Source organism: Takifugu rubripes, chromosome 1, assembly GCF_901000725.2.
Source record: "Takifugu rubripes chromosome 1, fTakRub1.2, whole genome shotgun sequence".
NCBI classification, from domain to species: domain Eukaryota; kingdom Metazoa; phylum Chordata; class Actinopteri; order Tetraodontiformes; family Tetraodontidae; genus Takifugu; species Takifugu rubripes.
The window spans coordinates 26,496,279-26,522,813 of record NC_042285.1 but is presented as its reverse complement, the minus strand read 5'-3'; the positions used below and the strand labels follow the sequence as shown (position 1 = coordinate 26,522,813).

Sequence of the window (26,535 nt, the reverse complement as noted above, 5' to 3'; positions counted from 1 at the left end):
ACACGCACACACACGCAAAGACGACCAGAGAGCCCAGAAGGTTTTATACAATAACTTTATGTACACTTTTACACTTCATTAACAAAACAACCATTCTAACGCTCTGAGCTAGGAGGATTCCGCCTCCCACGTCATGCTTCTGCGTGGCTCTGCTCCTTTATTTGGTTTGTTATTGCCGTCCTTTATCCGCGGCAGACCGCCTTCCCGTCCGTCCAGTGTGTTTCAAAAACGACGTCTTGGGGAGGGAAACGAGCCCCTTGAAACTCGTCTGCTAAAGCCCTACATCTGCCTGGAGGGAAGGGGCTGCAACACCATACAACAACCCAAACAGAGGGGGGGGGGGGGGGGGTATCAAACACCAACAGAGGGACAACGGCTGCCTCTTCAGTTGAATTCGTACATTTTTGAAATCCAAGTCTCATATAAAAACATTTTAGTCACGTTTTTGTCTCCAATAATACAACAGTCGTGATTTCTCTGACATTATACATACAATATTTACATTTACATCCATTAGGAAACAATCGGATTTTGGTTTTCTGCCACTGCAAACAATCGCCCGTCTCCGCCGTGACTGGCCATGCCTTTGTTGCCATGGCGACATCAAACACAGATGTGTTTGTAGAGTGTGGGTACCTGGCCACCTGTGATCTGAGCGAATGGCAGGTACAGCCATCCCTCGGCTAATGTGACCCGATTGACACACACACGCACACACACACGGGACAATCAACAGAACAAAGGCACTCTGGAAATGGCGGGGGGGGGGGGGGGGGGGGGGCGGTGTGTGTCGGAAGAAAAATAATTGTGTGTTTGTCATGGTGTTCAAACAAAATGGCTACTCTAGCACAGTAAACTACAAAATGTCAATGCAAACCAACGTTTTTAACAAACAGCATTTAAACTTTTCATTCTGTGTGTGTGTGTGTCTGTCTGTGTGTGCGCGATGGTGTGTTGTGGCAGTCGCTCGATACTTGGGTCGCCTTCACCACTCGTCGTCCTTGGAAACAGGGCAAAATGGTCGCAGTCAGACTGCTCTACAGTTCTGTGTTTATCGTAACAGCATCATCATCGTCATGGCGGTAAAGAATGCTGGAGGGGGCGGAGCCATTGCTGGAGGGGGCGGAGCCATTGCTGTTACATACAGGAAAAAATATTCAGGCATGAGATGGACTCCAGGGCAGTTCGGGTCATCTCTTCTACCCAGAGCTCTTCGATTAAGCAGGAGGAGGGGGCGCTTTTTAAAAACTAAGATCGAAGCAGAGTCGAATTCCAGTGGTTATTTGACGCAGAGCAGCCCACCCACGTTGGCCACAAACTCCTCCAGGCATTTGAGAAAGGCGACCTTCTGCTTGCGGTCCATGGTGGGTGGCGTGCTGCTGGCCGTCAACTTGTTGAAGGCATCGGCCAGCCTCTGGTAGATGATGGCGTCTCTTTGAGAGGACAGAAGAGTCTCCACAAGCTCTGAGTACTCCGCCTGGCGGGGAGCAGAGTCCAAATTAATTAAAAATAAACCACAAACAACAGAAATCCACTCAAGAGTCCACTGGGGGGGTGCAGAGTAGCTTCAATTTATAAATTTTATCACGCAAAATAATACTGACAAACCCTATATTTAGATTATTTATCTTTTTAAATAATAAAAAATAAATCAGACTTATATAGGTTGATTTAACTGCAATGACTCAACCTGAACACCAGATGGCGACACACACCCACACAAAATCAACAAGTACACAATTGCTTATGGCCAATAAAACTATTGATGTGTGCATCATAGAAAAAGAGGGCGCAGAAACAAAATCAAGTTAATGCAAAATAAATTGAAAGTCGAGTGCTTTAGGTGTTGTTTATTTACCTGGTGCAGGCACACAAGTGTGTAAAAAGCTTCTCCCGCTGCCACCGTCATCTCCATGTTGTGTTTTTGCAAGACCAGCATGTCAAACACCAACTGTACAAGAAACACACGGCCAGCACCGTTTAGTTCTATAACTAAACAGTTACACCAAAAAATGATGAATTCCAGTTTGTTAGCTTTTTTGTGGCCCCCGGCAGGACTGTGGCGCACCTTGAGGAAGTGACGAGTGGCGATGAAGAGGGGCATATCCTTGTCCTGGCTTTTGGCGCACTGTTCAGCCAGAGGTGACAAAGCCTCCAAACACAGCTGACTGATTTCTGAACTCATTCTGATCCCGCACGCTAAGGAAGAACCATTTCTAGGGAAAATGTGCCTATTTCTGCCCCCAGTATAGGGTCAAAAAACACTATTACACGCGTAATTCAGTGCGTTAGCCTGAGGACGTAGAGGATACGAGGTCATTCCCAGCTCCAGGGAAAACATGAGGCTTTTGAAGAGGTCTTCCGGCAGCTGTGGGATCTTTTCAGGGAAGATCTCACAGATGAAAGTGATCAGCTTGTAGTACTGGTTACACAGAGAGGGAAACTGGGAAGCAAAGACAGGATTAAACCCCCCAGAGTGACTGGAGCCCTTCAGACCGTTGAGAATAAGGACTCTCACCTTCAGCAGGTCCTGCGTCATGAGGGGAAGAACAATGTTGACGCCATAGAGAACCACGTCTGCCGCGGACACCGTCCGATTGCATGCTGGCGTTCCCTGGTCCTGGTTTCTGAACACGTCGTCTGAACACACGGCGGGGTGAGAAAACGTCACGTACCAGGGGCAACGAGAGCATCCACGGGGCTGCCAGGTGCGACGCTCACCTGTGTCGCTGAAGTCGATGAACTCTTTGGACAGCAGGTTGGTGAGCAGCTCCATGATGAGCAGCAGGTCCTGGTACTGGTCCTCCTCCGCAGCGGAGTCGCTCCGCTTCCTGCTGCTGTTCTTGGAGTAGACCTGCAGGAGCGTCAGGCAGGCTTCGTACAGCTTCATGGATTTGGTCTGAGAAGAGACGGACAGAATTCTGAATCCAATTATCAATTAACTTTAATTAATCAACCGACGTGAACTTGTCCTCTAAATAAGATTTGATATCTGACCGACCTCTCCGAGGTAACAGATCTGCTTATGAGCCACTTCAACGAAAACCTCGATGATGAGGTTGATCGTCTCGGGCGTGTTGCTGTAAACCTGCTCAATAAAAACAGTGAAGAAAAGGTCGATAAAATGACCCCTGAGGTGTTTCAGTGACACCAGTAACACTGGACTCTGCTCACCTCCATGAGGCCGATGCAGCTGGACAGGAAGTCCATGAGGAAGGAGAAGAGCGAGGCCACGTTGTCGATCTGCGTGGCCTCGGCGATGCCGCACAGAGCCTCCAGCGTAGCCACGATTTCCTGTTTTACCGCTTCCTCCTGGCTGATCTGAGCAAAATTCTCCTGGTTGATGAGGTTGAGGAAACGTTGCTGGAGAGGATGAAGCACCTGGAGGGAGAGGGGAAAAATGAGCTTCTCTGAAACACTCGGCGCTCGTCATTAAATTACCTTAAAACCGGCCAGATGATTCGCCGCAGAGTTTAAGATTTTGTGAAATATAAACTGGAGCTGCTCGAGCAAACGGCGTAAAAATACGAGGCGGTGTGTGCGAGGAAAGAGGAGGAATGCGGGAGCGCGTCTCATCAGATGCCAGGTCCATCTCGGCCCCGTCCGACGGAGCTCAGACAAAACAGCTGCAGCAGCCAACAGCTGCCGTCTCACTCGTCCTCCCCCCGTAATTACTCTGGAGTCATTGTGGCTTTGCACCCTCCCCCCGTTACTACTGTCAGTCTATTAAGACAAAGGCCTCCGGGATCAGGAGAAGGATCAAGTTATACACATGGGAGCGAGACTTCAGGGGGGAAATATTATCGACAGCATCCGTCACTCCTCCTCGGATCAGGACCGACTCGGGCACGACGCCGAAGAGTCAACGGGTCGGTTTGTTTGTCACCGGTGGACAGAGGTTGGACCGTTTGGTTCCCCTGTTGTAACATCTGTAGGTTGTAACCCTCAGAGGTGTCGTCCTCCCTCCCGTCGTTACCTCGGCCCAGTACTGCTGCTTGGTGTCGGAGTCCATGTGTGCGAATCCTCCCAGCACCAGAGCTTTCATCAGGGACCTCTGCACGGAGCTGCACAGCAGGTGGAGGGGGGGGCTGCGGCTGGCAAACTGCTTCGCCAGGTTCCACCAGCTCTCGCACTGCACCACGATGTTCGCCCTGGACGGACAGAGCTCGTTTCAGACAAATCTATAATTCAACGGTCTCTCTTTTCCCCCTGTAAAGCTGCCATTTGATGAGCAGTGCATCAGATCAATGAACTCCCTCATAACGGTTGTTCCGTTAGGATAGTTCAGCACCGTTTCTGCTTATTTCCTGTTTGTAAATGGCATCGAATGCCCAAAGCAAGTTCTTCGACGGGCCCCTCACCTCTCCCTCTTCTCCACCAGCGTCACCAGCAGGTCCACCGTTTCGTTTGACAGCTCAGTCTCCGAGCTCCACACGGACAAATTGTTGATCACCTTCTCCAGAAGATATCCCACAATCCACTGAGCCCCCTCTGTGTCGGTGCCAAACGCTGTACTGAGCGGCACGCTGATCTGAGGAGGGAGAAGAGGGATGTTGGCCAGGGAGAAGGGTTGTGTTGCACGTTTGTGACGCAGAGGCGAGTCTCGGACCTGCTCGTACAGCTTCTCGTCCACCAGCAGGTACGTCTTGGCCCAGCGTCTGAGGAACCACACGATGTCTTTTCCCATCTGAGGGCTCAGCAGCTGCGTCAGGCTGGCCCTGGTCGCCCGGGACTCGACCTCCGAGGTCCGCAGCACCGCCGACAGCAACCTGCGGCAGACAAACACAGGAGCTGGTGAGCAGAGCAAGAGAGGGGAGAAAACAAGCTTCAGTGTCACCTCAGGTAACAACAACCCACTCTCAGCCGGGCTTCATCACCTTGTTTCTGACTCAGCGGGCCTGAATCTGAGAGGCCCAATTCGCTCACACGGTACAAGGACGGAGAGACAAAGGGTTTAAAGCAGATTAGGGGTCTATCTGCACTCGATGACAGCGGCGCGGTTTCATATTGTCCGCTGAAAACAAAGCCGCGCTGACATTTACGAGGCCGGGGTCACTCGATGGCTGTTAGGAAACTTAATGCGGCTGACCACACGTTCGGACAGTCCCCCGTCCTCCCCCGCATGCTCGCGCCCGCTCCACCTAATGGACAATCTGAAAAACAGCTCGACGACCTTCAGCAAACCGCGTCAGAGGCTGTGGTGGTTATCCTGTGTCGACACTGTGATTATTGCACAGAGCTCTGAATCCTCTCCGTGTCGGGTCTTCGTGTCCTGCGGATTAAGACTAAAAGACCACAGGAATCGGCTCCTTTAACTGATGCTTCTGATGAGTGCCGACGCTGTGCAGAAGAGGAACCTTCGAGACGGGAAAGGCGGGTGAATCCACGATGGACTGAACCCGACTTTATTAATATTAAAGTGCAACACAAGTGCGGCCAGAAAGAAAACAAAAGTCCAACTGTTTTTTACAGTGCGCAAAAACAGAAAAGACATCCAAGCTTATTTTGCCCTTCCAATTCCAACTGCACAAATCCGCCACATGTCTCTGAGGTTCGAGTAGACCATCTTTTTAGGAGAGGAAACTCTGGTTTGGGCGTCTGCAGACCACACAATATAGTTTATGTGAATGTGAGCTCATGTCCTAGCAGCGACTGCTTCACTGTATTGAAGACGTCTGCTAACCTTTATAGCTGTGTGGCATCAAAAAAAGAAGCCTAGTGTGGGAGTTTTATTGGGCTCTTACTGGTGAAGCGAGATGGACAGTCACAACACCCATGGTCGGCTGGACATAAAGAATGTGACAACAATTAGCCCAATCCCTGCTGCGCAGCCTCAAAATCAACGTTGAATCAAAGCAAAGCTAAACTGTGTCTCATGTAGACGACAACCATTTGACACCAGATTAGTCAATATTTGCCATTCAGAACTCCAGTTTGGCTCCATTTTCCTTCGCCACAGCTGCATAAATACACCAAACGCTACCTGATGACCGAGTCTGTGCGGTTGCAGCCTGGTATGGATGAGGCCTTCTCCCCCGGCGACCCGAGTATCTGTAGCGTGGTGTTGATGTCCACCTCTGTCGAGTGTTTAATGGAGAACTCCATCACTTCTGTGGGGATCAGCGGGGTCTCGCCCTGAGGGTCATCGGCTAGTAAATACCCTGAAAAGTGCCAAGGTGCAGACGTTCAAACCCGGTAGAGATACACACCAGCACAGTTAGGTCAACAATAAAATGCTAGCCCCATAAATCTACTTGTTTTAATATACTCCAACAAATAAAAATGTCATAAAATGACTCAGATTTGCCTTAAATGATGTAGATGCAGACACTACTTCATTAACATAAGCCCTCAAAGGCAGGAGGACTTTTTTCCCCCTGGTGTTCATAAATAAGGGTGGTTATGTGGAGCAACAGCACTGGAAAAACAATTTGTGAACACTATAAACACAGTAAAATTCTATTAAATTGCACTTTACTCTTTGTTAATCAAACATTCGTCTCGGCAGAAGGAAATTTTCATTTTTTCCTAGACTCCCTCAATTTAACAGTAAAATCTTTCCAATTTAAAACAAACAACAGAAAATGGATTTTAAAAAAACAAACAAACCACAAATTACGGACCTGAGACCAATATGAGCCAGTGGATGTCCTCGTAAAGGTCACCGAGAACCTTGCGGTCAACTGAACTGGGGTCAGATGAGGCCATGAGCTGCTGCTGGGTCCTCTGAAGCTGCCCGTGCAGCCGTGTGACCCGGTCCTCCAGGAGGCTGCAGCAGAGGGTTACAAGAGGAGAAATCTCAGCATAGGTTTTATCTATGCTTGTGTGTGTGTGTGTGTGTGTGTGTGTGTGTGTGTGTGTGTGTGTGTGTGGGTGTGTGTGTAACCTTGTGAGCAGCGGGATACAGTGGTCAGCCGCCACACGTCCCATCAGGCCGATGCAGGAAAGCTGGTCAGAGAAGAGCTCCCTGTCGTCCCCCTGCAGCTCGTTGATCTCTTCGTCATCGTGAGATGAAATGCCGTTCACTGACTGAGGGGGGAGGAGGGGGGGGGGGGGGGGGGGGGGTGCAGAAGGTGTTAAAGGAAGCCAGGAAGATGAGGGCAGACCTCGTTCTGGTCCTGTTAGCATCTACTGTGACACCAGAAGGAGCAGCCAAGCATTCACGTGCACACTGACAAAGTCTCACCAGGTTCCGGGTTCCATCAGGAGCAGCCAAGTGACACTGGATGTACGAGTTGAAGACCTGGATGGCGGGCTGGACAAAACAGCCTCGAGGGAAATGCTCGTCGTCCTGGATGAACGTCAGCCAGGACTCCAGAATCTTGTCATAGGCCTCCATGTAGACCATGTCGTCCTTATCCAGCTGAGAAAGAAATGGACCGTTTGGGTGAAGGACGGACTGAATGAAGCACTCACACGCCTCCATAGTGTACGCCGAGCTGTACCATCAGTGCTCATCAATCTGTAAGCTCGTTACTCACCACCTCCTCCAGGGCGGCGCTGCGGCCGAATGAGCAGGTGAGCAGCGTGAGGCAGTTGATGAAGGAGGTGAAGAGGTCAGTGGGCAGCGCCATTAAGGTGCTTCTCGGGAACATCGTGATCATATTGGAGATGATATTTGAGATGCCCACCGCCTCGGAGTCCTCGATTTCGATCCTGGAAGGGCAAAAAATGTCAGATAATAATCCTTCAAACAGTTACTCACTATTGTGCCCTTTAAGATCCTCAGATAAATGAAGCTTAAAGCAAATAAGTGACTCCCGTAAGTCCCAACAGTCTTAAACGATTGACCTCAAATTCATCAAAAAAGTAATCAAATAGAACAGAGAAGCTAAGAAGAAGAGCTAAATTCAAATTACTCAGTTGGAAGGCAAAGCACCTTCAAACAGGACGATGAAAGCCTTTGGACCGATTGAGGAACATGTTCTATTCCACATTCATTGTAATAAATCTCTCCCCGGTTGCCCAAGAGGCCACAAACGTAGAGTCCTTCCGCACAAGTGCTACAAATATTTCGGAGTCGTTGACGTGATGAACCGAAACCAATGTGTCACATGTGCCGGACAGAACATTTTCAAGTCAGAACATAAACCTGTCAGCAGCAGCTGCTACACACACACTATGATGACACAGCGTTGAGTTCGGAGCAGATCTCAAACACATCTCTGGCGTCTCGCTGGTGGGCGTCTTCACCTTTTATTGCTTTTCTCTCTCTACATCGTCTCGGTTGGTAAAAGTCCACCTTCACAAACTGTAATATCCAGCATTCAGTGGGACTGAAGTGGAAAAAACTCCACCTGTTTGACAAGTATATTTATCAGTGGACAGCAGTGAGTGTGACAGGCCTCGCCAACCCTCATCAGACGGAGCTCAATTGTGAGCAGAAGTGTTCAATCGCTGTACATCAGCCGTCGCGCTCTGCGTGCTTTTGCGATGAGGCAATTGGAAAAAAGCTCCAAGAATAGGTGATTACAGACAGAGCAGGAGAGCAGGGAAAAGAGGGGAGGGGGGGCGAGCAAGAGCCTGAGAGAGAAAAGAGAGAAGGACCCCCCCCCCCCCCCCCCCCCCCCCCCCCCCACTCCCAAAATCACATGATCTGACGAAAAGCCTGTGTGCAGATTCAAGTGCGTCCGTCTCAGTTATTTATAAATTCACATGTGGCCCCTAATTCAGATCAGATCCACTCCGAGCGAATACACCCGCCACTAAAACGAAAATATTTCCCCACTTAATGACCCTTCACAGCCCCTCAGTCATTATCTGCCGCTTTTAGCCGCGACATCAAAAAGAATATCTAATCAGCATTAAAGTAACCGGAGGAGAGCGACCTCCCGAAAACCATATAATGGAAAATAACAAGTACTCCGAGTTGTTTAAAGTGCTGTTATCCATTTAAATGTGAAATGAGTCCACGCACGGACCCACTTGTGGATGGCGTCTGGTCCAACGTCCATGCTCTCATTCCTTCCTGAGATCAGTTTATGTTACATTATTTACGTTAATGTAGAGGTGTGATATGTACCACAGAAGAAAGTGCTAGCTGCAGCTATTTCAATAACGGACTATTTTAATAGCAAAAGACAAACGCGGGGACAACTGCTCTCTTAACCTTTAGGTAACTGCTGCCTCACCCAGCTGCTAAAAACAGAGCGGTAATCTCATTTAATGCAGCTTCCCGAAGCCCAACACACGCCGATCCGATTCTCGGCGGCACACGGGAAGAATCAATACTACGAACTAGCAGATCACACAACCCCTGATCATTCATTTCTCAGCGTGACCTCCGCTGACGAGCAGGCGAGTCGTCAAGAGTCGGTCCGAAGGTGGTTAACACCGCGCCGCTCCGAGGATAATCCAATATTTGAGTTCCTGAAGTTTAAAAAAGTGTCTGAATTAAATTGGGGCTCATTCTTTTGGTAATTTGTGGAAAGTTACTGGAGTGAAAACACCAAATATTTAGTAGTTCCAGCTAATTAAATTTAAGAGCCCCATTAAGTATCAAAGCGGCTCGAAAACCAACACAGACGATGTCGAGTCTGGTGAAGTCCTGACACAAATACTCAGATATACACATAAATATGTCGTAGCAGCTCAAGCATCATCAAACAGTGACCTCCAAGCAGATAATTCATAAATCCTTCATATGCTTTAAAGGGCAGGAAGAAAAATATAATGTTCTTTATTTCTATGTCGTAGGGGACTAAAAGACTCATCCCTCTCCACATAATCTCCCACAAAAGGTGCAGATGCTCGACTCCAAGGCCTTTTAAAACAGACTCAACAAGCAATCACTTCCTATAAATAAAGAAATGCCACAGAATGAGTCAGGCTCTGACATTGGTTATCATTTACCACCTCTCTCAATTCAAGAAACACCACATCCTTGAAGCACAGGATCGAAAGTTGGTGCAAATCGGAGTTTTTTTGTTGCACATCTCAGCAGCGAGCAGGTTTCTTTATTACCGTGGGTGCAATAACAAGAGCTGCTCCCCCAGGGAGCTGCTTTCAAAGGCTCCGTGTGTTGTTTTACCTGATGGCGGGGTGGGATTTACTGAGCGGCTCTGCAGACGATTGAACGCGTGATTAAAATACAATAGAGAGAACTGCCTGACGACAGAAAAGAAAATGGATTTCTTTTTAAATTCTGGAATGGCTGCGAGTGTTAATTAGAATAAAACTGCTGCACTGAAAGAACAGATTTAAAGGGGCAACAGACAGCAACAGTGAGCAATTAATTTTCTTTCTTTTTGTCTCGTCTCCTGCTGCACTGATAGAAAACAGATACTGTCCTATTTTATTTAAAGGACAATGCTGAAACCCAAAGGTGAGCGTAACTTAAACTTAAAACCAATTCAATGGTAACGCAACCAAACAAACCTTATAGCAATTTATGGCAATTAGCTCACCTGTTAGCGTGGCTAAAACACCGTTTATAAGCCGCTGTTGCACTCACCCGTTGATCATGCTGAGCAGGCCCTCCACTAGGTGGGCCAGGTAAGAAACCCGGGCACTCTCATCAGGGAAGATGGGGCCGTGCATGGAGGCCAGCTGGGCCAGGCACTGCAAGGAGTCCTGAGCCATGTCCGAGTCCTCTCTAATCTTCCTGTGCACCTAAAAGACAAGAGGAAAGCTGTATCTGTCAAATCCAAGTTAAATAGGTGGATTCGGTAGGAAATACGGACACCCCGGACCAAAATGTATTAACAGGTTTTCAGTTTCTAATACAACTGTCAGCAAGACTTTATTCAGACGTCTCTAGCATCGACTGACAGCGAGTTTAAAACTTTAACCAGCACCCCGATGCTGCGCCGAGACTCGGAAACACAACCGCGGGAGCATCCGAACAACACGTCAGATTAAACAGCCGCCTCAGCTGATACGCAACAGAATTGATACTCACCGGTGGGACACACTAGCCAGCGGGAGGAAGCGAAAGAGCGAATTGATTTTTCAACGCGTCCTTCCTCAGATACTGTGACCCCGGTCGCAATAATCAAACACAGAACGGATCCCGTCTGCCCGCAGGCAGCCTCAATCAAAGCTAGAGCGGAACGACCCGGGTCTGTTCTCGGTTCAGTCTCATCTCAGTCCTGTGCTGCCGTTCACTCGTGGGATCTGGGGTTTCGCCTTTTCCGAGACGTCGCCTCCCCACAGTTGAAGAAGAGGCATCGTCGGGTTCAACTGCGTGCGCACGCCGACGAGCACACGGCGAAGCTGCGGCGGTAACACCACTGCCGGTCACCCGCAGCGTCTCAGCGACATCGGGTTTCCACTGGCGCTGCTACGCCGACGCCTGGAGCTCCAAATCCTCCCTCCCGTGAGCGGCGGTTCTCTTCTCTGTCAGTCCGAATGTGTTATCTGCCGTTTCCTGAACCTTCATCCTCTTAAATCCAGACCGATCACTTCATCGCGGGAGCAATCAAACTTTCATCCTCCTCCTGCTTGTTGCCGCTTCTTCTTCTTCCTCCTCCTCCACCACCTCTCAAAATCTCCTGTTCTTCTCACACTTCCTTCCCCTAAATTCTTTCCAGCTGCCTCTCTCCACTCCTCCCCTCTGCCTGCTCCCCAGCTGCAGCGCTCGGGCAGTTGCAAGCGGCGTGCTGCCGGGCAGCGATCTCAGATGCTAACGTAGTGTAGCCACCACAGGTTTGGCTGCTGCTGCCCTCTTCCACAGCGTCATCCCCTGGACGAGCTCAGCGAGAGGAGGGGGAGGAGGAGGGAGATGCTGGGTGAGAGAGAGGGGGAGAGAGACGAAGAGGCGTGGGAGAGGTAGTATAATTCCAAAAGATAGAACGGTGCAAGCTCTGAAAAGGCAGCTGCACCAGTGAGTGATCCAGGCCACGCCAGTAATGCCAGTCTCCTCGAGTCTGACTATAGTTAGAGATACACAACCAGTGTGTGAGCATGTGAGTATGTGTACGTGTGTGGAAAGAGTGAGGATGGAAGGAGGAGAAAAGGATACAACAATACTGCTTATGGTGCTCAAATGACAGCAGATTTGCACCCTGCTTAATCAATGTGCCATTAGATAATGTTCTTGCTATTTCTGTGCTCATTGTGTTTGTGTTGGCAGTGAGATGGATCCATAGCAATGAAGGAGCAGGAGGCCAGAAGCAGGGAAAAGGATATCGAGTAGGATTAGAGCATTTTTTACCCAGCGCTAATAAAATAAAAATAAACTATTCCCCATAAAACGCAGAAACGGTCAAATTCTTCCCTCAAATGTGACGTACGACAGGAAATTGTTGCTAAAACAAATAGATGTCCCAGTGGAAGGAATTCTAAACTCATCGGCTATGGAAGATGGCATCAGGTGAACTACAACCATGTTTCTACACACACCTCATGGATCTGGAACCCTCACACTCGGTGTTTAAAGTGCGGCTGCTCACGGTAAGGAATGAAAAGAACTGTTGTGACAGAAAACCGAAAGATGCAGAAATACGCACGAGGCAAGGTGAAGGAAAAGAGATTAGCAGGTCAACATATTAGGAGAGGGGAGGGGAAGCTGATAAAGAGAATGAGGAATGTATTTATAGAAGCAGACAAAGCCTGGTGTCCATTTCCTCAGGGTGCTCGGAGGTTTTTTCAAATCAACACTGCAATTCCAGTTATTGTCTTTCGCCTGCTCTTTGCCACTATCACTCTCCCTCACGGATCAGGTTACCGCCTGCAGGCGGGCCGAAGGGACAATCGACTTCTATTGCAACCGAATCTGCTCCCCGCACCGACTGTGCCTATTAAAGCCGACATGCTGGACGCACTCTTGTAATTCCATTTGTAAGGGTGGAAGTGCTAATACAATAGCAAACCGATTAAATTACATTCTCCGGAGCAAAAACACAGCAACAAGTCAGTGTTTATTTTACCTCCTTAGCTGGTAAATGAAGTCACGCTAATGCAGCACCAATTTCACACATTCAGAACACGACAGTTTTAATCACCAGTTCCAGTTAAGGTTATGTCCCCGAAGAGTAATTTGAGTATTCCATTTTTACAGAGATGCTTGATTTGCAGTCCGAGGACATCTCTGTCAATTCCCGCGTCTCCCTGGAGGACAAGGTTGAGTCTCCTTACGATAAAAATGAGTCTGTGCCAGTCGGTTTGTCTGGATCTTCAGGGGTTAAGAAGCGGCTGTGGACATTTTTCTAGTTTATTGCCCAAGCCATATTCCCTCGAAGCCGTGCATTCCATCCAAATGAAAAATTGAGCCCTGCCTCCTCCAGCGTACGACCACGTAAAGAAAAACAGGAACCCCTGCAAGTACCTCATTCATGTGCAGACTACTCTGAGATAAAGCCGTAGGGAGGATAGGCGCATAAACTCCAGCACATCCCCAATTAAAACAAACTATAAATTTGAAGACATTGGACAGACTCGCAGTCAAAACCTGTCGATATTGTCCTTCTTTTGTTAATTCAGTGCTGTACTGGTCCACGGTTCGCTGGGGTCTCTGCGTGGGACTACGCAGTACTCGTGTGTGTGGCTGCGTGCGTGCTGATTTGATGCAATGACATAAACCAGATGCTACCAATGGTCTTGGAAGTGTATGTGCATGTTTGCCTGTGGATACACAATCACATTCTGATGCAGTTCTCTGCTCATTTGGAGACAAACAGAAACTAAAAACCATGAGAAACTGAGGGAAAACACGCAGCGGAGTCCAGATGCTCCGTCTTCCTGCTATCTGGTCCTCTCCCTCACTGCAGTGAGCGTCTGAACTGTGGTTAAAGGCATCCTGCTGCTTCATGTCGGAGGAACTAACGATCCCCACCTTCTCTGTTTCCAAACTACCACGGCCCAAATATGCGCCAGACCAGACGCCGTTAAACCCTGACAATGTTTCTATGTAAAAACGAACCGTTTTGTCCCCTCAGTATAAACTTCTACTGCCGTTTCATGGACAATACTACTGAGCACACTCATTGAATGCACGCCTGAATCCCGGTGATACCATCAGCAGCTCAGGAGCATTTGAACTCGGATGCTTTGAAAGCCGTGATTTCCAAAGTACGCGAGCAATGCCGACGTCGGGATGCACAGATCACAACTATTTTAGGCTGAAAATGAAGATATGCATAAAATCTGAAGGGCCTTACATTGTTTGGGTGCTGTTAATTCCAATGGAGACATCACACATTTCCATGGTGACCTGATGGTGCAGGATTAGGAAGTGGGGGGGGGTCGCACCAACTGTAGCTTCTACAATGGGCATCAGTGAGACATCAAGCGTGTCTGATGTGTAACTAAAACATCTGGAGGGCCGCAGGATGGCTGTGTTCTGGAGCAGAGGTGGACCAGGGAGCAGAGTCAGAGATGGATGTGCTTTGATTAAGCCGAGTGTTCCCTTTATCCTCGTTTTACTAGGCTGACGAGACAGAGTGATCCAAAACAGGGTTGTCAGGCGCGTTTGCATGATTTGTTTTTCTGACATATCCTGCATGCGTCTGTAGAAAGTTTGAGTCCGTGGCTTTTGATGATTGAGATGCTGGATTATGGTTTTGTTGAAGTTAGAAACAAAACCACAAGTGTTTATAATGAAAAACATCTGACCGCAGCCTCGTGATCACTGGGGAAGAAGAACTGGAGCCAGTTAATGGGACAGTGACAGACACCCACCTACTGGAGTTGGAATGGAGACTCCCCAAAGTCTCTCAACAAGACTGTGCCTGCAGAGCTTGGGTTATGTGGTTGTTAACAGAGGCCCCTAATCATGGAGCCGGGTCCTAATCCGGCCACTGGTCTGTTGTGGAGTGTGACCCTGACGGCGCGTGTCTCTGGATAACCTCTTTACATGCACGCACGCACGGAGGCCAAGCTCATGCGCTCCCTCACAGCTGAGAGGACAGCAGCTGAAGCAGCGGGGGACCCCATTACATTAGAATAAATACAAATTTACACCCACTGACAGCATGAGAAACACACACACACACCTACACACAAATGGAAACTGACACAATCTCACAGAGAGACAGAGATGTTGCAACAAATACACAAGTACACGACCCAACCGGGAGCGTACTGTAAAGCACGCGCACGCGCGCGTGCACGTAGAGACAGCTGACAGTGCCACAGCAGCCTTACAATAACAAACAGTTGAGCTACTAGAAATACCAGAGTGAGAAATGAGACTGAGAACTGAAAACTGAAACCGAGACGACACGCATCCTGCAGATTCCTTCAGCAAAGGCGACCGACTATAGACATTTTTATTCGGGCCCGAGTGTGTGGATCTGTCAATCAAATCCCGAGTGCTTTGAGTTTTTGATACCTTTGATGTGGCCTTCGGGGACGGCTCCGGGTGTGAAGCTATAACCACTGAAAACGTTCAAAGACAAATTTCACACCGACAACACAGTTGTGTCGTTTTGCATTGGAAAAACCTGCACTCACACTCGTGGACAATCATAATGAACTCCCAAAACTGAAGGTTAAATGGCCGCAATATGCTATAAAAGCAACTGCACTTGAGAAGACCTTTAAACAGCCTAACGAGTTACTCCAGACACAATATCCATTATCAAAATCCTGTTTGGATCTGAAATACACACACCCCCGTCACAAGAAACAAAAATGGAACAAATCACCATGTTGTTAAGCTGACAAAGATTGCAACATTCTGTCCAACAAAACCCTGTATTTTGCACGTGGCGCTACACAAGGGAGACGATATTTGGTTATTTACAGTTTAAAACGGGGTGAGTCTTGGTGTGCGAGAGAGTGAGCAAACGGCTGCAAGTGCAGCAGAGAGGTCAACTGAAGATGATAAAGAAACACAAGTTGGCGAGAGTAAAGGGGTGGAGCAGGATCTGGCAGCGGAAAGACCACAGCCAGAATAGTGGAGCGGTATCTGGTGCTGGTCAGCCAGCGGGTTTGGAAGGATGCTGAATTGAAGAGCAGCTGACTGATTTGTTCCACACTTCTTTGTTCCACACTGTCTGCTTAGCCAACGTGGGCTGCCTCTTAAAATACACAAGACGCTGCTTGAAAATACACATTTACTTCCCCAGAAGGTCCTCTGGACAGTAACGCAATAACAAGACCCCGCTGCAAAGCACCCATAAATCTACTTAGAGACACGTCCCGAGAAAAGAGCCCACAAAACTAATGAAAACTTAGCGTGTGCCAAAACGACGAGGTCAAGTGAGACTACTCTGGCCAACGTGGAAAGTCAAACTGTCTGTCTTTGTTTATGAAAAACAAACCGCAATCTGGAGGTCAGGAATATAAAGGAATCGGATCAAAGGGTAAGACGAGGCACCGGAAAACTCTCATGGAAACACGAGATAGAAAGAGTCATAATTGTGGCTAAAGACCTGAAGGATGAACTCTGGAAATGACACGGTGGGCAGCAGGACACGCCGGCGACGCGCCGAGCCGCTAACCGTCAGCACACAAAAACGAGCAGGATTTGTCAAGTTCGCTTCAAAAAATAAAAATAAAAACAGGACTTCAAACGTGACCAAAAGAGATTTTGAAGGTTGCATCAGATACTCACAGTGAAGAAGAGGTCCATGATGCGGGTGTCCAGCAGCGCTTCCCTCCAGGTCTCGGTTGGCTTGAGCATGACATTCTGTGTGGCCTCAAACATGGTGATGTAGTGGCGCCCCAGTGACCCGCCAACAGTTAAGGCCAACAACAGCATGAAGAGGAGGAGCAGGAGGAAGGAGGAGGAGGAGGAGGAGCAGTACACTCAAATAAACAGCAGCTACCGTCACCGAGCTCCCTCACAATGCTTATTTTGATCTGTCTGGTTAGCTAATACTTCCTTCCTTTCGTTAACCTTTATTTTATAGTTCCTGCCCTTTAAAATTCATCTGTCTGTAGCAAAACACTTCCCTTTCTCCTCTCCTTCCCCTCTTGTCCTCTTCTTAACCTTCTTCCTTGCTGCACCACCTCTCCGTGCACGCTCAAATTTCGCTCCTCTGCTTCCTCAAGATCTTGAACCACAGCAGACGTGCGCTCTCGCTGCAGCCAGTCAAGGCTCTGCTTCAATCTGCCCCTTGTTCACTCCTCAACAAGCGGGCCTCGAGGCTCCTTAGCCCCTCGAAACACCCCCTTTCCCTTCCTCAGCCAATCGCCTCGTCCCTCCCGTTGTCTGCTTTCTAAGACTAAAACAGGAGCCTCTCTTTGGCCCGTAGCACAATCACTCAAAGATTGTTCCTTTTAACAACTTGTTCCGTCTGTTTTACTTTCCACACATTCTTATCTTTGCGTCCTCTAACAAAAACACTTGAGCCTCTCATAACAGCAAACACACACACACACACACGACGTCAATGACATTGTTGCCAAATGATTGAGTGACATAAATGTACAGAATGTATAAAAGAAATCCACTGCTATTATCTTGAGTTCATTTCACCCAGTTTTAACACAAGTGTACCATCAGTTTAACACTTGGAGTCTAAAACATAAACCGATGCTGGATCGTCGGGCTCTAAAAGGCGGCTTTTGCGGGTTATTTCCCGCTGGATAAAATATTAAACTCTCTTGGTCACCGGTCGCATAAGCTCAGGCAAACGGGATATAAAAGCAAATCAGCCGTCTGTGGCGGCGGGACACTTCCAGGGGAATGTCAGATCAAAGCCAAAGAGAGGCAGAAGGCCGTGCATTCCTCTGACATCAGTCCAGTCACTCCCCGTGCACACACCCCACCACAACACAGCACGCTTTTCCACACAAAAGTTGGCACCTGTCTAACGCTCTGTGGGATTTCGTGCGTGCGCTTGTATACATGTAGGTTCAGCGCTTTGGCTTTCAGGCCCTGTTAAAAATAGTTGCGGCGAGGCAGAAGACCTTCATCTGAACCTTTCTACAGGGAGATGGAATGAGAACGGGACGTGACCCAAGCGAGGCGCTGCGATCCGTCAGTCCAACCGAGTTTCATCCTTGACGCCGTTTTGATAGAAACGTGGGGAAATTCGACACAGCTGGTCCAACGATCGCTCGGGAGAACGAGCAGGAGGAACAAAATACAGGCAAAGGAGCACATGTTCCAAGACACGCACCACCTCGGTGACAGAGGCCACACAAACCCCCCCCCCCCCCCCCCCCCCCCCCCTAAAGATCATATGACAGGGACTAAACTCACAAGAGACCCCAGGAATGAAAACTACACGGCTACTTGAACTATTTTACACAGGTGGACAGAACGGCCGGGGTCACCGCTGAGGAAAAACAGGCTACAGGACACATTCTGAAATGAATATTTAAAACTAAACCGAGAGGGCTCGTTTCACCCCTCAGAGTAGTAATTGTGTGTGTAAATTGTTTTATTTTAAATGATATCAGGCTCTTTGAGCTCCTACTGAACTCAGAAAAGACCAAATACATGTTGAGTCGTAAAGGAAATTTACAACTTACATCTATGCAATTCCACTCCTCTCAAAAAAGAAAAGATTTACTCAGACCCACTGTATGTGTGTGTGTGTGTGTGTGTGTGTGTGTGTGCGCGCACTGCACATGCCTCCAGGATGAGTAATGTATGCAGAGTGACTCCGACATGTGGTTGTGGTTTGGTGGGTTTTTAAAAGACATCACCTGCTACTATCTCAACCCTTCCAACGCGCTCAAGAATAACTAATGTGACGCGTCAGTTTTCCAATGGAAAGATAAGACAGACTGACGGATAAATAGGACACACAAACGCATCAGAGTCGGCGGTGGACGCAAACCGCCGACCACGAGGGTTTCAATCAAACACGAGCGAAGAGGCTCACATGTGCCGAGTCGCCGGTTTTACCACCAGACGCGTAAACACACGTTGTGATACCGCAGTTTACACCAGGCAATTAATCTAGGCAGCGGCACCAGCAGGAGTTTTCATTTTCTCTCCCGATTCTTTTTATTCTCAGCTTCCAGCTGACGCACGGCTCATCTTGAGGAGCTACGCACGTGTACTCTCAGCATGGCCGCGGCGTTACGGGCAAACTCTGAACTTAAAGCACTCGCAATCGTTCACGGATCATATTTATCTCGGAATGTCACCCGGAAACGGACCACATGGCCAGAGCGAGCAAACGGGGGCGGAGTCAACTCAATCTTTGCAGAGGACGTGAATCCAAACTCTCAGTCTGCTCCCAAATGACACCGAAATCTCTGAAACAAATACATTTTCAGGTTTACTTGACTGCCCTTTGGTCGGGTGGAAGGTGTGTGTGGGGGCTCTTTCACTTACAGCAGCCCGCCACAAGGAGGCAGCAACAAAGATGCTCAGAATATGTTCGCATTACTCGTTATGAACAAAACCTAAGTCTAAACTGTTTCACTGTAATAAAATATGGCACAAATGAATAAATCCCAATGTAATAAATAACGAGACAGCTGGGATGACTTGTGATCAAACATTGTGAAGATTGAAGATGTTTCCTGGCCTGCTTGCTGGGCCGATGGTGTAATAACATTGTTATTAAGACCATATACAGCCAACACCCCCATAGCTATTTGCAGATGTTTTACGGGATTGCTTCACAGTATTGTCACGACAGAGTAGACGATCCCTGCAATCTGAGAATTTTGCAGACCCAAGCAGCCTTGGTGCCTGATGGTCGTGGATTAGCGAGCTGCTCCTATATCCTCTATTCATTATGCTTGATCCTGGGTGAGGATGGACCCGCAGCACAGAAAGACTAGCTGAACGTCTGCCAGCGGCCCTGTGAAAAGCGCAGCACTATGCTACGGCGCGTGGAAGGGTTTAAGTGATATATCCTGCCGCCATGTGAATAAACAATCCAGAAATACCTCCTCAAGGACCCTTGCTCATTTTCTTCTACTGTTTGGCCCCCATCTGTTTAGACAGCAGTTGTCATTAATTTCCCCACTCAAGGATGACTCCAATAATCTCGTCGTTATTCCATCTACTGTTTGAATTCCTTTCGCAATAAGGACTGCATGGTTTTGCCAATTAATATGCAAAACATCCAGACTTTATGTCCCCGGAGACTAAAGCCAGCGAGCGATTGTTCACTGGTCTCTTAATACCCTCTTTTGTTTAGACAGCAACAGATGAGGATTCACTGCACTCTACAGGGTCACACACCGAGCATAAGCTGGCATACTCCAAATCCTAACCTTAACCTGGGGTCACAATGACTATAAATTTAACCCTGAAAGGCTAGGAAATAACAGGGTCCAGACAGTCCAGGGCAGGAGAACATGTCCAGCGGGGGGTATAAATATTGCTCAGCAAGGTTCAATGTCTTACAAACTCAAAATAAGACCTTTGGTGAAAGGTTGAGGTACAGCAGCTGTTAAAGTAAAGCAATAAGCGAGAGTTTCACCAATCTGTGGTCATAATGTCCATTTAGGACAGGGTTTATATGCCCACATGTATCACTTGATCACAAACGAGGCCTCGTGGGGGGGGGTGTAGGACTCTATCGCAGCTTTACAGATGCAGCAACACATCGTGGACGGCTCAACAAAATGTGGTTGCGAAATTTATGAAGCTGTTTAATATCGAATATTTAAAGGCTTGTGGGGAAACAAGCCTCTAAATATTCGATATTAAACAGCTTCATAAATTTTATTTCCGTATTTTACTTCCGTATTCTAACAATAATTCCGAATAAAATCTTATAAAAGGCCCATCACTTGGTGTAAACTTTCTAATGGTGATTTAATTACAGACATTTATCAATTACCTAACATGGATATGCGCAGACTAATAACCTGATCATCAATTTCTGGACCTCATTATTCAAGCATGAAAGTATTCAAGCCAGGGAACCAGCATAATGTGATATTCTCCGATAGGAAATGTTAATAAAAGGACAGAAAAATAAGCCTCAGCGACGTTATCACCCAGACAGTGCAGACAGAGGACGGCGGGGACGGAGGGCGATCCGTCCGTCAGCTCCGACATCCATTTACAGCACCTGACTGCTGCAGCAGCCCCGAGGCCTGACCGCGACCCTGGCCCGAGTCAAGCCTGGTGCGGAGTGACACGGTGTCGCACCGACGCCCGGGAGCGTGCCTGCACCAGACGACACCAGAGCCGGGCTGGAGTTCAGACATCGGCAAGGACAGATGACACGGATGCCACTCCGTGTGTCTAAGGGAGGGACGCTCTTTAAAAAGGGGCCTTTGAGCTGGACGAGGAGCGCGTCTCCGTGTGCGCGTAAAAGGCGGCGGCTGTCAGCCACGCAATTAAGGAGAGGCCCCCCGACGCCCGCGCTCACGCCCCACAGACCAAAGGCCCGTTGTTACGATTGCAGACAGGCGCTCACGCTCAGTCAGACCTCCCAACCTTCCTCGATCTGTTCTGCTTTTCATCAGCGCACTTGTAGACTCTACAAGCACTGGCAGGCACACAGACATCTCCACGGAAACCACACTTGACGTGGAGCGTCGCTCCCCCACATGTTTGACAATTTCAAATCAGGAATCCAGACTTCCGCACGACTTTCTGAAGCTTTCCAAAAGCTCGTTGGTTTTGTTTAACAGAATGACTCAAGGTGAAGGGGCAACTCAGCTGTCAATTATTACATTAATCACAAAGGATTTCATCACACAAACCATTTAGCAAAAACATACCAATGATCTTTTCAATTGGATTTCACGACGTAATTTTCCTTTGAATATTGTGGACAAAATCTCTTTTCACCGTAGCTTATCCTTAATTTAACAGTGAAAAAATTATCCATCAACTCAAATAACTTCCAAACCATAAATCAATCATTATAGGAAAGAAATGGGCCGATGTTGGCCCTTCAATTTGGCAGAACAGACGAACAAATCGACCATTTCTGAAATATTTAAAAAAACGATCTGTTTTCAATCATGTGTTTTGCTTTTTTTTTTAACACACCAAGGTTTCAACAAATCTTTAAAAGCCACAAAAATGCAAAAACAGTGTAATCCAAAACTGCCATAAAGCAGAGTCCCGCTTACAGCCTTTCATCATCGCCCAAAATGGCCTAATAGACTTTGAGGACACACATATCAAAGTGAGCGTGCCAGGAATACCAAGGGGAGCCTCAACAAGCTCAGCCGGGGTGCTGTGCTGCTGGAATGATACAGAGATGGACTCACAGACACCTCTTTGAAAGTGATACACGGCCCTGACTGGCAGCAAGCGCCACTTCAGATCCCCTCAGACAGGCCGAGGAGATGCCAGCCTGGTAGGGATTTAAGCCTTAATGAGAGCGGCCATACACACACACACACACACGCGCGCGCGCACAAGCCCAAGTTCACTTAGCAATGTCGGCAACTGCAAAGATAATATGGACGTGTGCACAAGAGATGAACTACAAAGCAAAATTGGTGGACAGAGACCACATTCCAGGGTATCAAATATTTGTGGAGCCATGCATACCACCGGCTACTATGTAGACGACCCACAGGAGCGACAAAGGCTGCAATATGGACGCGATGTTTTTAGCAGTATACACTACATGAGCAGTCAATTTGAAGCAGTTTCCCAAATTATTTGCACCACTGACACACATAGTCAAGCAGAATGGTTTGATAAATTCTGTAACACTTCACTAAGTGATGAATAAAATATTCTCTTAATCTCCATCTGTGCCCTGTTCTCCATTCCTTACTCAAGCGAATATTTATATACTCGTCTCACGTGTTAAGTAAAGAAGTACATAGAAATGTCCACTGTTGAGAAATTAAAGGATATAATTTGGTGGCAGGAAGTTCCAGCTCAGGACGTGATTAGCCAGAGCCAGGTAACGCTGGAAGACTGACGACATTTGGGCGTTCAGGTTTTCCCTGCGTGTGAACTCCTGCAGCACCTCCATGGTCAACACAAAGATCTGCCGCAGGCCCTCCTCCTTCAATAAAAGGGATTCCGTTCATTAATATAACCGGTGCACATACAGTACATGCAAGGAAAGAAAAAGAACCGGCGGAGAGCAAACCTGGAAGAGACGCTTGCAGCTGCCGTGAAACTCCATGCTGAGGCCGATGCTGCTGGTCTTACTGGAGCTGGAGAACTCGGTCAGCAGAGCAGTCAGGATGGAGCAGGCCAGGGTTTGCTGCAGCAGAGAGGTGTGTGGTCACCAGGTTCAATTTGCACTCTCAAAATTCCCTTTTTTAAATGGATAAAGTTAAGTATTCTTAAGGATTTGTTTCGCATCCTCTCATTTTGGAGAATTAGATGCAATTAACACTTTACAAAAAAAGCAATAATGGAGGATTCATCTCAGTCAGACACATCATCAAGGGGCCTTGATGTCATTTGGGAACTCACCTCTCATCTGTGGGTGCGGGGGTAGCTAACACCCACTGAAGGTGCCCACCTTTTTACATCGAACGGCTTTATTAATGAACGTAATCGACTAGAGCCATCTACCGGCCAATGGGCGGAACTGCAGCTTGCTTTCAGTGCAGCGTTCTTAGAAATAATACCCCCACACGAAAAATACCCGTGACCTTTACAGAAGGTAATGCGAGTAGAGAATCAACAAAAAGGGGCATTTGAAATTTTCTATGCTCAAAGACGTGCGACCATGTCTTCATTACAGCCTTGTGCACGACTATTTTCGCTCTAGGCTCTGTGGTCTGAGACACTTCCTGCAACAGGAATGTGTTCCCTACAGTTACAGATGCCTTCATGACTACTGACACATAATATGGATCAGAAATACACTTTGAAAGGCAGTATTTACCAGAATGCCACCAAATCTGGTTATTCTCACTGTGCTAAACAAGACACCCAGAAATTCTGAATAATAACTAAATTATTGAGCCACGTTCAAAGCAGAACCTAAAGTAGGAGACCACCTCTTATCAAGAGCGTCACTCAAGTACCAATAGGGAATATGTCTAAAACGAACAATCATACGGGTCTTCTCACCATGGTAGGGTTGCCGCTGCTGATGAGCTGCCCGACCTCATGAAAGATGCTCTTACAGTTGATGCTTTTGTCCACGGTGCCCCTCTTCACGATGACGGCTACAGCCAGCAGGATCTGCTCGCGAACGTACTTCTGGAGACTGGGGGGAAAAGAACCGAGTGGAATCACTGTTATATATAAAATAAAAACCTTAAGTGAGAACATCCCAGAGGACAAGCCCCCAAACGCTGGTTATCAGCAGGACGGCGAGGAGCAACAATGTAGAAATGTTGTGTATTCACAGCTGCAGCTTATTGTCTTTGGCCCGTTTCACGTGGAAACGATGACTTCATTGCTGCGTCTAATCAAACAAAAGCAAACAGGGACCCTTCTGGGTTGTTTGTTCAGCAGCGTTACTACAGCACGTCAGATACTTGGATAACATCTACAGCTTTAGCTCTTCTCCATCTTCTGTATCATAACCTAAAGTGCTCTTATCCACATTATAGCGTTCGATCTTTCATATCTATGCATCCTGCGGCATTTAAAGGTCATAACACGTGTAAAGACACGTCACTCAACCGTTCTGTTTCCCTTTACAATAACTGTAGTAGGCAGCTCTTTTTCCATCTTACTTTGGTCTCTGCAGGACGTAGGTGAGGAGGAATGCTCTTAGTGACTCAATGCTGGTCTTTTCCAGAAGGATCCACTCCCGCACCACCGACTCCATGATGGCTGTGGCTGCCTGGAACAGCACATAGTCCACCTTACTGGTCTCTGGGGGGGGGGGGGGGGGGGGGCAGAGGCATGAGGGGAAAATGTGTGATGTGAGCGCGACCAGCTTGGCCACTGGTGGAAAACATTCTTTCAGGCTGCGGAACCGTGCAGAGTAAAGTTTTTACCCAAGATGTGCTTGCAGATGGCAAAGGGGGATTTGGATTTCCTGAAGGAGAGGAATATATGTTCAGCATGCTGCCTCTGTTCCGTGCTGACCATAGACGGCGGTGCCTGCAGTTACAAGAGTTAACTCGTTTAAAAAAAAAAATTAAAACAGAGCAAATAAAAAGCCACAAAAAAGGAGCAATTCATCGTTTGATTTAACAACAAAGATTTCGAGAAGAATAACGATGTCTATCATTGGATGAGCGAACTCGAGATTCGAGCTGTTCCGGCAGCCTCCCGCCGCACATCCGCATCATTTCCACACCGAGACGCCGCGTCCATCAAAACAGGCAAGTTAGAAAACGGCAAAAATTATTTAGCAGCTGTTGAACCTGTCCAAAAGATCAAAAATGCTACGAAGACTTTAAAGGGTTTAAAGTCTATATTGTGACATGAAATAATGAGCGCTGCAACAGGGGACCAGTACTGATGCTTGAATTTAGATTTATCGTAATCAAACAGGCTTAAAATGTATTTATGTCTCCATTAATTAAATGACATTACAGATGGAGTCCTGTCTCTGTATGTTTGGCCCATTCAACTTAAACCTGCAAATATCAGAAAGTGCATTTGGAAATATCAGAGTCCTGCAATGTGATTCCATTTGTTCACGGGGCTCTGAAGAATATCACGTATCCAAAACACACTTTTTATTAAATATTTTGCAGCTGAAATTCGGGCAACTTCAGCTGAGCACCAACAAACTATAATAATGGACAAAAATAGTGGAAAATGTTCAGTGTGTGCAAAAATCCTTTAAAATAACATGATTAAATAAGCTGACGTGATGGTGCCCCCAGAGTGAGGGCTAAGGGATGGATGGTCAAACGCACGTTTCTTTCAAAGACAGTTCACATATCTGAAGAAAACAATGTCCATGTCGTTTTGTTTTGGGGGAAAACCCAGGGAGAGCAAAATGGCAGGAAGCAGGAGCAGCTAGCTCATTCACCTAACACAGACCCATGACATGCACATGGTTAGCTGCTGGATCTTAGCACCCAGACTTACTCCAAATGGGGCTTAACGCTCTCGGGGAGGGGACAAAGGGACAGATTTGGGGTGAATTGGTCTATTCTGTGAGGTAGACGGTGTGCTACAGCTGCTATCGTGTGATGGGGGACTGCGGGATATGCTTAAAACAACAAGTCGGAGATGCTCGCAGAGTGCGCTGAAACTTGCAGTTAGCCGAGGAAAGCGCCGCCGACTGCGGCACGAAGCGCCGAAGTTTCCGCTGGGAAGTGTCCAGAGGCGCGTCCGCGCGTCAGGGCGCTGGTGGTTTAAGACGGGGCCGACAACAGTGCAGGAAGCGGATTTCTGTCTCCTTTATTTTTTTTTGATGGGATGGAGACAGCCGAGGCAAGGCGCCACGCATCGCACACCGATGTTTCTCCAGCGAAAACTGGACACATTTGACCAAAAAAAAAAAAAAGCGTGGCCAACTTCAACAACCGCCGCCGCCTCCGAACGCCTAAATCCGCCCGACAACAGCCCGGCCGTGCGTGACGGCACCCGCGCTGGGAGAAAACAAGGATGAAGTTCTCACCATTAAAACTTTGGCAGCGCTTTCCAGCTGTGTGATCACTTCTGATGCACCGACCGCCGCCATCATCGTCCCTCTCCAATGACGCGCCGCGCGCACTGCATTGTGGGATCGAGGCGCCGAGACCCGGCGGGGTCCGAGGGTCCAACCCGCTGCGCTGCGGCACGGAGCGGCGGGTTATGTAACCGGGAGCAGGAGAGAAACCCGGGGGAAAGAACGTTTAAAAAGAGGCGTACTTGTGTGTGTCGAGTCCAGTCTG

At 48.0% G+C, this 26,535-nt stretch overlaps 1 protein-coding gene across 1 annotated transcript; it reads right to left on the bottom strand.

Moving 5' to 3' along the window:
• Positions 1-41: 41 nt before the first annotated feature.
• Positions 42-26,345, bottom strand: xpo4 (exportin 4). The gene is made up of 24 exons (XM_003962164.3): positions 26,280-26,345; positions 24,697-24,802; positions 24,430-24,571; positions 23,816-23,954; positions 22,878-22,994; positions 22,637-22,790; positions 16,499-16,611; positions 10,454-10,611; positions 7,482-7,656; positions 7,187-7,363; positions 6,887-7,029; positions 6,624-6,769; positions 5,984-6,161; positions 4,610-4,769; positions 4,362-4,531; positions 3,977-4,151; positions 3,175-3,381; positions 3,002-3,088; positions 2,722-2,899; positions 2,519-2,640; positions 2,313-2,443; positions 2,069-2,186; positions 1,859-1,951; positions 42-1,477 (listed from the first exon to the last, which is right to left on the bottom strand). The coding sequence occupies exons 1-24, from the start codon at positions 26,343-26,345 to the stop codon at positions 1,280-1,282; spliced, it is 3,453 nt and encodes a 1,150-aa protein (XP_003962213.1). The 3' UTR covers positions 42-1,279.
• Positions 26,346-26,535: the final 190 nt, after the last annotated feature.